This window comes from Schistocerca cancellata, chromosome 2, assembly GCF_023864275.1.
Source record: "Schistocerca cancellata isolate TAMUIC-IGC-003103 chromosome 2, iqSchCanc2.1, whole genome shotgun sequence".
Lineage (NCBI taxonomy): Eukaryota > Metazoa > Arthropoda > Insecta > Orthoptera > Acrididae > Schistocerca > Schistocerca cancellata.
Genome location: NC_064627.1, coordinates 892,068,878 through 892,080,926, shown reverse-complemented (window position 1 = coordinate 892,080,926; position 12,049 = coordinate 892,068,878). Strand labels below are relative to the sequence as shown.

Genomic DNA, 12,049 nt, shown 5'->3' with positions numbered 1-12,049 from the left:
CATAAATCAAAACTGGTGATACACAATGATTGTGAAATTGACATTTCATGCTCACTGGAAACCTTTGTTTTGAAAACTATATTTAGTTTCACAAAATTAGTCCAGGCCAACTTATATAGTTCTGAAAAGAAACAAGATGTGAAAAATGCACTTGGCTGAGGAAGCACATATGTCAGGGGCTCAGATAATGGGCAGGAATGCGTAACTCATAGAGGCCAACAAACACCACTTTCAGCACAAAGTTATATTTTTAAAATGGCACATGTATGTTTTTCTACAGAAATGAAACTACAAGTACAGTTACAGATGCCAGACTTGGTTTCAATGTTGTAAAACTCTCACATTAAACTTTAGAGGGCAAGGGTTTCCTGCACTGTCCTGCAGCCTGCTGTTAAGGGTTCACACAATGGGTATGAATGCACAGTCCATAAAAGTAAACAAACATCACTTTCAACACAAAGTTACATTCAGTTAAATTGCACATGTACGTTTTTTCTATGGAAATGAAAATTAGAGGTACAATTTAGTGATAAGATGTGGCTCTAGTGTTCCAAACACAATTATTAGCGGCATATAGCCCACAGAAATTTCAACTTTGTGCCTGACACTGAGCACTGAAAACAACTCACAGATAACCAGTAAAGTCACGTCTGAAGAAACTGCAGTGCCTCAACAGACGTTCAAAGTGCTCACCATTTGCATCAATACACTTGTGGAGATGAATAACAAGTAAGTATTGTACATTTTGTAGTGATTGCACAGATATTGCTGCACACACACACAGCAGTAATACATTGTTGCATATCCTTTGGTGGCATTGGGGGTCCTGCACGCCAGAGAAAGAAGTCTTATCATGTCACAACAGGGGACTGGAGTGGCCCGCTCACAGGACTTCCTCATCCTATACATCTATTTGGAAACATTTCATTCACAACTTCCTTGGAAACATATGCTTTGTGAGCGGGGCATCCATCATGCTGGAACCATTTTGATAGATGTGTTCCCAATCCCACATACCCCATGAGAAGGGGCAGTGTGTCTTGCAGAAATGATGCATACTGCCATCTGGTTATTATTCCCTGATAAAAATAGGCACCTACAATATGGGTACCAATGATGCCACACCAAACATTGACATCGCACTGTCGTTGATGAGCAATTGGAGGAAGCCAGAAGGGATTTTGTACATACCAGTAGTGCATATTCTGCAGATTTACATGAGAATGATTTGTGAATGAAGCTTCATCCTTAACAACATTTCACATAGGAAGTCAGGATCATCTTGCAACTGTTGAAGTGCAAAATGACACAATCCAGTGTGGAGTTCAGAGACATTCATGTACAGTTCCTATTGGAGCGAGATATGACACAGATGAAACATATAACTATGCAGTTCTCCACACACTACTACAGCTTACTGCAGAACTGCGTGCAACCTGTCATACTCTCACCTCTGCACCAGAACAGCAATTTGTTAATTGATGTGTTTGTACACTGACGCTTTCTGGGTGCCCAGCTGATTATTTCCATGAGACTTGTGCAGATGTTGTAAATGGTACAATGTGAAGAACACCATCAGCCTGGGTAGCGTTCAGTATACACGGTTACAGCTGTAGTTGCATTTCTGTGACATAGCCCTGTAGGCATCCTTTAAAGTCTAATACTTCAAAATGTATGAGGTTAAAACAGTCTTCATCAATACTCTGTAATCCTCCTTACGACATGTGGCAGAGGGTATCCCATGCCACAGCTACCTATTTTCTCTCCTGTACCACTCAGAAATAGAACGAAGGAAAAGTGACTATCTATATGCCTCCATATGAGCCCCAATTTCTCATCTCTTATCTTTGTGATCCTTACGTACAGTGCATATTGGAGGCAACAGAATCATTCTGCAGTCAGCTTCAAATGTTGGTTCTCTAAATTTTCTCAATAGTGTTCCTCCAAAAGAATGTCGCCTTCCCTCCAGGGATTCCCAATTGAGTTCCTGCAGCATTTCTATAACACTTGCATGTTGTTCAAACCTACCAGTAACAAATCTTAGCAGTTCTGGCCCGGTACGGATCCCAAACACTCAAGCAGTATTCAAGAATAGGTCATATTAGCATATTATATGTTGCCTCCTTTACAGATGAACCACACTTTCCTAGACTTCTCCCAGTTAACTTAAGTCGGCCATTCACCATTCCTACTACAATCCTCTCATGGTCCTTCCATTTCATATAGCTTTGCAACATTACACCCTGATACTTAAACGACGTGACTGTGTCAAGTAGGACACTACTAATGCTGTATCTGAACATTACTGGTTTGTTTTTCCTAGTCATCTGCATTAACTTACATTTTTCTGCCATTCATCACACCAACTACAAATTTTGTCTAAATCAACTTGCACCTTCCAACAGTCACTCAACTTTGATATCTTGCTGTACATTATAGTGTCATCAGCAAACAACCATAGATTGCTGTCCACCCGTCTGCCAAATCATTTATTTATACAGAGAACAACAGCGGTGCTATTACACTTCCCTGGGGCACTCCTGACGATACCCTTGTCTCTGATGAACTTTCGCCATCGACTATAACATACTGGGTTCTATAACTTAAGAAGCCTTTCAGCCACTCACATATCTGTGAGCCTATCCATATGCTTGTACTGTCTTGGGGTACCATGTTAGATACTTTCTGGGAATCTAGTAATATGAAATCTGCATGTTGCCCTTCATTCATAGTTCACAGTATATCATGTGAGGAAAGGGCACACTGACTTTCGCACAAGCAGTGCTTTCTAAAATCATGCTGATTCATGGATAAAAGCTTCTCCTCTCATGAAAGTTTATTATATTTGAAATGAGAATATGTTCAAGGATTCTGCAGCAAACCAATGTTAGGGATGTTGGTCTGTAATTTTGTGGATCCATTCTTTTGCCATTCTTATACACAGAAGTCACCTGCACTTTTTTGCAGTCATCCTAGGTGAGAGATTCATGATAAATGCAAGCTATGTAAGGGGCCAATGCCGTAGAGTACTCTTTGAAAAACTGACTTGGGATTCCACCGGACCTAGTCAGTAATTTGTTTTCAACTCCTTCTGTTGTTTCCCTATGCCAGGGATGCTTATTACCACGTTGTCCATATGGTAAACTGTTCAAAGGTCAAATGACATTATGTTGGTATGGTTCACCTGCATGAACAATTTCTTGAATGTGAAATTTAAAACTTCAACTTTTGTTTTGCTATCTTCAACTGCCACACCAGACTGGTCAATAAGTGATGGTTGGAAGCCTTAGTCCCACTTAGCAGTTTTACATAGGACAAGAATTATCTTGGGCTCTCTGCCAGATCTTTTACTAGGGTATGATCGTGGTAGCAGTTGTGTGATTCATGCGTATATCTTTTCACAGGGGCACAAATCTCTAATAACCTTTGTTTGTTGTCATTTGCGCATACTCTTATGAACCAAGAGTGCAACAGCCTTTGCTTCCTCAACAGTTTCTGAATCTCATTATTAAAGCATGGCAGGCCTTTTCTTTCCTTAATCCACTTATTAGGTACATAATTCTCTAGACCAGTGAAACCAAGCCTGCCATCACTAACTGTATCTCCAGTTCTGATTTCTGTAGAAAAAGCCCAAACATGCCTTTAATAAAACCTAACTTCATTCCGACAGTGACGTCTGTTGACCTTTGTGGATTATGCATTCCTGATCATTTTGTGAGGCCCTGAAATAGGTGCATCCTGGCCAATTGCATTTTTAACATTTTTTATCTTTTGGAAATGTGTGAAGTGATAGTGTTAGTATACAAAAAACAAAGAACACTGGGTCTAGGTATCATATTTTCCACACAACAAAACTGGTTAAAACAGAGATGTCACTCTATACAAGAATGTTGGAGAGATGTGGTAGAGGGTAGTGGGAGAGAGGAAGGGTTGACAAAAGAAGATTGTACGTTCTGTGGACTTCAGAGCAGCCATTATCAACTTACTGTGATGAAAATGTAACAATATTTTCAGTTAAAAGATACAATAAGGCTGTTTTTAAAAGAAAATAAGATTATTATTATTATTATTGTCATTGTCATTACAAATCACTACTTTTTTTGCAAGATTTGGTTAACAAAAACAGTAAGACAATCAACTTATTTCTGACAGAGACAGCTTTCACAGAAATATTTTTGTTGAAATCAGCATCAGCAGAAATATGGCTCATCTGGAAATGGAGGGAGACTTAATCAATCCTTTTTAAAAATAAGTAAAATATTTACTGATGATCCATTTCCAGTTTGTAAAATTGTTTCTCTATGTAAATTCACATTACAGTACGTTGTACCATACAGAGAACTAGGTTCTTCAGTTTTCACCTGCAGCAATTACAGTGTAGTACAATGAATTGACATACCTTTTTACTCAAAAAATTTATCGTATTTCTGTGCATCTCTGAGGTTGTCTTCTTCTCATTAAGTTTACTGGTTATGTCTAAAATCTTAAAATTCAGATCTCCCTCTTCATCAGTGAGGAGTTTTAGGTTATGGCTATGTACAGACTCTTCCTTTTCAATGTTCTGTAGTGCTGCCTAAAAAATATATATATATTTATATAGTTTTTCAATTGATTAAAAGGACAGAGTGCCTTCAACTGAAAACTGTATAATAAAAAAAAAAAAATAAATAAATAAACAATACAAATGAACTCTGTAATCTGGAATGAAGAGTTGTTAGTGCTTCTGAAATTCAAAGCTCTAGATATTAACTGAGTATTATGTATGTGAATCACCTACCAGTAATTAATATATAAAGAAAAAAAAGAGTAATAAATATTACAATTCATCATCAATGAAGTATTCAAAATATACACATATTTACCTAAAAACTTTCATACACAAAGGGTGTCCCATAAGGAACACAACTTTTGAAATGCACGCCATTTCTCTTCTATTTAGTTCACAGCACTGAACACTACATAATTTCCATCTATTTTTTCTGTGATTAGTAACGGAACACTTCACAATAGAACCCAGTACTGTCACAGTGAATATGTATTACAAATGTGGCGAACATTTTGCAGAAATTGTTAGAAAGCTCAGTAGAACATAATGTACCAATAAGTGAATTATGATGAGACTGACTGCAAAAGTTGAGAAAATGATTTATTTGAAGACATTAAACCCACAGGCCATCCTCGTGTTAGTTGTTCTGGGGATAACATTGCCATCATGAGTGACAATTTTGCAGGAAGTCTGATAAAATCTATTCACTGACATTCAGAAGCAGTATGAAATGAATTCTGAATGAAGATCTGCACCCTTGGACCTACAAAATCCACCTGGCACATAAGAACTGCAGCCAAATGATCACTAAATGTGCTGAGCATTTGTCCTTTGGTGCTTGCAAAACAAAGTGTGGACAATAATTTCATCAAAAAAATAATATTCCCTCATTAGGCACACTTTCCATTGAATGGCTTAATGAAAAAGCAGAATCGCAGGATTTTAGGTGCAGAGAATCCTCAGGTAACTACGGATAAGCCATTACATCCACAATGAGGACTGTTTAGTGCGGCATTTGGGATCAGGACATAACTGGACTCTACTTTGTTGAAGATGGTGCTAGAAATGCATCAACAGTAGATAACAACTGCTGCACTTTGTTAAGAGAGTTTTTATTGTCTAAATTGGATTGTGTGAGTGCTGAAGAGGTTTGGATTCAACAATATGTTGCAACCTGTCACACACTGATTGCAACAATCAAGCTTAGTACTGAATGATCAGACACAGTTCCCTTACTCACCACTTCTAACTGCAGATACTACTCATAATCCTATTCAGGCCATGTTGTAAATTACCCCTATCCCTTATGCCCCATTTTCCTTTATTTCATTTATTATAATTTCTCTTGAGTTAAAAATTTTACTTCGTGTAATCACAGCTGCATCACTCACCTGCTTAGTATCACTATCATATCTTATGTGTTTGTAATTTAGGACCTATTAAAGACAAGATTATTTTGTTCAGCCACATCTTTGGAATACGTCTCCTAAGTTTATAGTTCAATTACTTACTTCTATGTACAACTGTTGCAATTTGTCTATGATTCATTAGTTAAAGGGTCACATACTTTATCTTAGTTAAATAATTTTACATCGCATTTACACTGAAATAATTGCTTTGTTTTATTCCTGATTCTAACATTAACATTTTTCATCTCTGGAAATGGAGATACTCTGCAGACGCACTAGTTTAAAATCTTTGACACAACAAAATATCTATGAATGACATACTTATCTTTCTCCCAGTTCATGTAACAAATAACAAATATTGAGGAATATTACACCAGTGTAGTGTGTGTTTCATTCATATGGTATAAAATATTCTATCAAGAACCAATGGAACAGTCAATCAACACAACAATTAGTCCAGCCAACAAAGGAAAATTAGAGGGAAAAATCATGTAATCCCCAATTTTTGCACAGTGCTAGGAGGAAGTATCCTGAACAATAAACTAAAAGTCCTGAACAGTGGGGTGTTAGCGTTCGGGTGGGTGCGTATTTCAAGATTTCTTTTTAAAATTTTTTCTTGAATGTCTCCAAAACCACTGCTTCCATCAAAAACAGTTCCCAGTACAAAATTAACCTACTTTACATTTCCTACAAGAAAAGGTCCTAGCCATTTTTCTCTAGGACTAATAGTTTTGCATTGCAGGGGATGGAAAAATTACAGATTATTAAAAATATTGTTTTACCACTATAAAATTAATATTTATTGTTAAATGAAGTGGGTTACACACAACTATTAAAGGTACGTACTATGTGTAAGTGCTGAGAGCTGTATTACGGGAAAAATTGTGTTCGCGGGGATGTGAGATAGATGTGCAAGGGATGACAGATCACTGGATTGTGTTCCTTTATAAAAGATTGCTTACTTGTCCAAGAATCATTTTTTAGTACATTGTTTGTAGATGTGATATAGGACAGTGGTAAACCTAGTTAATTTATGGTACAGTAGTCATTTTGACTGCATTGTTGACATAATCAAAATCATAATAATGCAGGTTGGTGTACCACATTGCTTCTACATGTGATAATAGCACTTATTAACTGAGATGACATGATAAGCACAACATAAACTACACTCCTGGAAATTTAAATAAGAACACCGTGAATTCATTGTCCCAGGAAGGGGAAACTTTATTGACACATTCCTGGGGTCAGATACATCACATGATCACACTGACAGAACCACAGGCACATAGACACAGGCAACAGAGCATGCACAATGTCGGCACTAGTACAGTGTATATCCACCTTTCGCAGCAATGCAGGCTGCTATTCTCCCATGGAGACGATCGTAGAGATGCTGGATGTAGTCCTGTGGAACAGCTTGCCATGCCATTTCCACCTGGCGCCTCAGTTGGACCAGCGTTCGTGCTGGACGTGCAGACCGCATGAGACGACGCTTCATCCAGTCCCAAACATGCTCAATGGGGGACAGATCCGGAGATCTTGCTGGCCAGGGTAGTTGACTTACACCTTCTAGAGCACGTGGGGTGGCACGGGATACATGCGGACGTGCATTGTCCTGTTGGAACAGCAAGTTCCCTTGCCGGTCTAGGAATGGTAGAACGATGGGTTCGATGACGGTTTGGATGTACCGTGCACTATTCAGTGTCCCCTCGATGATCACCAGTGGTGTACGGCCAGTGTAGGAGATCGCTCCCCACACCATGATGCCGGATGTTGGCCCTGTGTGCCTCGGTCGTATGCAGTCCTGATTGTGGCGCTCACCTGCACGGCGCCAAACACGCATACGACCATCATTGGCACCAAGGCAGAAGCGACTCTCATCGCTGAAGACGACACGTTTCCATTCGTCCCTCCATTCACGCCTGTCGCGACACCACTGGAGGCGGGCTGCACGATGTTGGGGCGTGAGCGGAAGACGGCCTAACGGTGTGCGGGACCGTAGCCTAGCTTCATGGAGACGGTTGCGAATGGTCCTCGCCGATACCCCAGGAGCAACAGTGTCACTAATTTGCTGGGAAGTGGCGGTGCGGTCCCCTACGGCACTGCGTAGGATCCTACGGTCTTGGCGTGCATCCGTGCGTCGCTGCAGTCCGGTCCCAGGTCGACGGGCACGTGCACCTTCCACCGACCACTGGCGACAACATCGATGTACTGTGGAGACCTCATGCCCCACGTGTTGAGCAATTCGGCGGTACGTCCACCCGGCCTCCCGCATGCCCACTATACGCCCTCGCTCAAAGTCCGTCAACTGCACATACGGTTCACGTCCACGCTGTCGCGGCATGCTACCAGTGTTAAAGACTGCGATGGAGCTCCGTATGCCACGGCAAACTGGCTGACACTGACGGCGGCGGTGCACAAATGCTGCGCAGCTAGCGCCATTCGACGGCCAACACCGCGGTTCCTGGTGTGTCCTCTGTGCCGTGCGTGTGATCATTGCTTGTACAGCCCTCTCGCAGTGTCCGGAGCAAGTATGGTGGGTCTGACACACCGGTGTCAATGTGTTCTTTTTTCCATTTCCAGGAGTGTATATTATGAATTGACGATTAGTAAAATTTGGTAAATGAGGTTTACTTAATACAGTGTTCCATAAATTCCGACAAAGAATAGAAGCAATGTTCAAGTGCTTCTCTCATTGCTAGGTTGGCAAAATGAAGATCAAGCAGATGATTCCCCACTCTGTCTACCCCACTAAGTCACAAGAAGCAACTGCAAGGTTTCTTACAAAGTTAAGCTGACCCTTCGCCACACACCTTATGAACCACTGACTACACAGTGTGCAGACATGCCCAGAGGATGTTTCTTTTCCACAGAATTCATTATCACTGCATGGACAGTAGATATGAGTTACTAATAACACTAACACAAGAAACACATATTGAAATCTCCCCACACTCATCTACACTGCTATAGGGGAATATGGCAACTGTAGTGTTCTCCTGGGAAAGGCAACTTCCACCATTACAAGTGCTGTTCGATTTTCAATTTACACAGAGAGTATACCTCTCAAGCATTTCCTGTCCAGTGCCCTTATGCGAGCACAAAAAATAAATTCACTCAGCTCATGTTTATATAATGGTGTTATTTTCAATTCATTAAATGAATACTTTTTTGCATACATTCAGTGAGATTTTATGTAAAATACATTTCTGTAAATAATGGCTGGGAAGTGTTTATTTTGTAAATGTGAGGGATTGCAGTCATAAGCATATTGTAATGACATGCCATTTTGCTGTAGTCTCTTGGTAGTGAATTAATGACAGACCAGAAAGTTACTGAACATCTCTCACCATTAGTTCAGTTACTGGTAGACTGAATAAATCTCTTCCATTCGGGAATTGGTGGCACATGCAGAGGAGGTTACTCTAAGTGGAGTCACTTACCACACATTCACAGTACATCTTTCAAGATGGATGTGAATATGTCTGATGGAATGGGACTGATCATACACAAGTCTGAAAAAGTAATCTGCTGCAATGAATTGCTTGCCTTACATTGTACTTTCTGAAGTTCTGTAACAGGAAGGTGACCTCTTTCTGTTATAGAGGTATGCAATTTAAACCTCTGGTCTCTTCAGATGTTGGGAGAGCTGAGGCTGGGAAGATGAATTTCATACTCCTCATGCTTTGAAAGTATTTCAGACAGTGATAGTGGAGTTAGGGAAATCTACATTGTCAAATACATAACCAATAGACCTACATTGTCAAATAAATACTCACAGCATGTTACACCTGGGGCAGACTCTTCAGTGTGGTAGACAGCTGACAGCTCCAGTTGAGGTTTTTTACATAATAGCTCAATTAGCAACTGCAAATAAGTACTCACTTAATAAACCAAAAATAAGTCCACTATACAAACACGAGCTCAATGAAGCCATGTCTACTCTCTTTGGAGAACTGGACAGGAAATGCTGGAGAGGCACAGTTTGTATGTAAACTGAAAACTGGGCAGTGCTCATGGCGTTGGTATTTGCACTATCTGGAAGAACACTACAGCTGCTATACAGAACGACTACAAAACGGTTTCCCCTTTAGCAGTGTAGAGGGGTGTTCAGAAATTTATGTAGATTCTGTCCATATGCGTTTCTTGTGTTAGTGTTAATGCATTTTGTGAGGGAAAAAAAATATCCACCCGGCATGCCATAATGCACACAGTGGACAGTCAGCATAGCTTTGTGGGACACCCTGTAGTTGCCTTTTGTGACGTAGTGGTGTAGAGAGTGTGTGGAATCATGTGCTCGATCTTCAATTTGCAGAAAAAAGGCAGTACATGACCACAATCCAGTGACTTACCTTCCCTTGAGCTTCTACCCACACATATCCCCCTTTATCCTGCTACACCCCTGAAACACAACTGATTCCTCAATACAGCTCTTGGCACTTCGGTTCGGTAAACATATTTAATATCTGTTTTTAGTCCACTTCATTTAAAGATAAACATTGATTTCATACCATTAAAATAATATTTTTAATAATCTGTGATTTCTCCATTCCCCTGCGACGTGGAAACTATTAGTCCTAGAGAAAAAATGAATAGGACTTTTTTGTAGGATATCTAACGTAGTTTAACTTTGTACTGGGAATCATTTTCGCTAGAAGCTGCAGTTTTTGAATTATCTGAGAAAAATATGAAAGAATGACCCTTCAATGCCCTTCCTATCCCAAAGTTCACATTCAACTGGTCAGGATTTTTACTATATTTTTCAGGACGTTTCCTCCTAACATTGCTCAAAAATATGGGACTATTCATTTTTTTCCCCAACTACTACAGGGCAGATACCTCATTGGGTGATTTCTTGCAATGCTGATGTGAGCTGGCTAACCAAATCTTTTTATTTGACACCATATGATTTCTTTCTGAGAAGGCATTTCAAATTCCATGTGTAGACCAACAAATCATGCTTATTTCCAAGGCCAAAATTCAGTATGTAATTTCAGAACTAGAAATTAAAGTATGTTCATAAGTTATGGAAAAAATTCATCAAAAGATGAATGCAGAGCCAAGAATGTATTTCATACATAATCATAGGTAGCATACACTGCAGTAATAAGTAGTGCACTAATAACAGGTGCTAAGTGCCTTGTAAGCTTCAATAATATGTAATTTGCTTTATGTTATCAATAAATTTGTATGTTGTTAAGCACTCAAAAGTTGTGTTTTTTATTGATACCTTTTACACACAAATGAAATTGTTTATGGGGAAAGTTAGCAATACCCTGAAAATCACCCATTGCCAATAACTGGTTTTCATGTTTGGTGCTATCCTTCATTCCTCATTGCACACTATATAGGTTACATGGTGGCAGCTGTTGTGACTGTGGAGATATGAGTGTTTAAGGAGCTCCCTATCATATCTTTTGGCACATATTTTCCAATGGAAAAAATTGAAATTATAGAACAATGTTCTTGTCATTTTACGAATATTCTCAAATGTTAACAAATGTTCTAGAAATTGATACATTTAAGCTAGTCTTAAGTAAATATGCAAGTTGCAATTATTATCTAATATCAGCCAAGAATGAAAACTGTAAAATATACATAAAAAAGATGCCATGTTACGCTGCCTGGGAAAAAGAAACAATACAGAAAACAACAATAACTAGCCTTTTCCCTGCAGCTTCGCCTGCATATGTGTTTGACACCACTTCTATCTGTTTATGTCCTTCTCCCCCCTCTCTCTGTCTCTTTGTCTCCTCCTCCTCTCTCTATCTATCTTCTCCACCTCCTTTTTCTGACCCTCTCCCCTCCCTCTGACCATATCCTCATCTCACCCTCTCTTTCTGCCTCCTCCTCTTCCTTTTCCAGCTGTCCACTACACCTCCACATCGTTATGCACCTCCCCCTCCTCTCCACTCTCTTTACATTTCCTCCTGCCCCTCACTCTGCTCATTTGCTCCTCTATCCATATCAACTTGCCCCAGAAGTGCTCACTGGTACATGTAGCCCCTGCAATACAGTGCAATAAAGCAGGCCAATGCTACACCCATGTCACATGTGTCATACAGGGCAGGCTACACATTAGGGGCTTGAA

General features: G+C 39.8%; 1 protein-coding gene across 1 annotated transcript in view; it reads right to left on the bottom strand.

Moving 5' to 3' along the window:
• Nucleotides 1-12,049, bottom strand: part of LOC126162835 (structural maintenance of chromosomes protein 4-like) — a 320,394-nt gene that overhangs the window by 34,385 nt on the left and 273,960 nt on the right. The window contains exon 17 of the mRNA XM_049919596.1: nt 4,400-4,573. Coding sequence (XP_049775553.1) covers nt 4,400-4,573 — 174 coding nt within the window. The remainder of the gene's footprint in view (nt 1-4,399; nt 4,574-12,049) is intronic.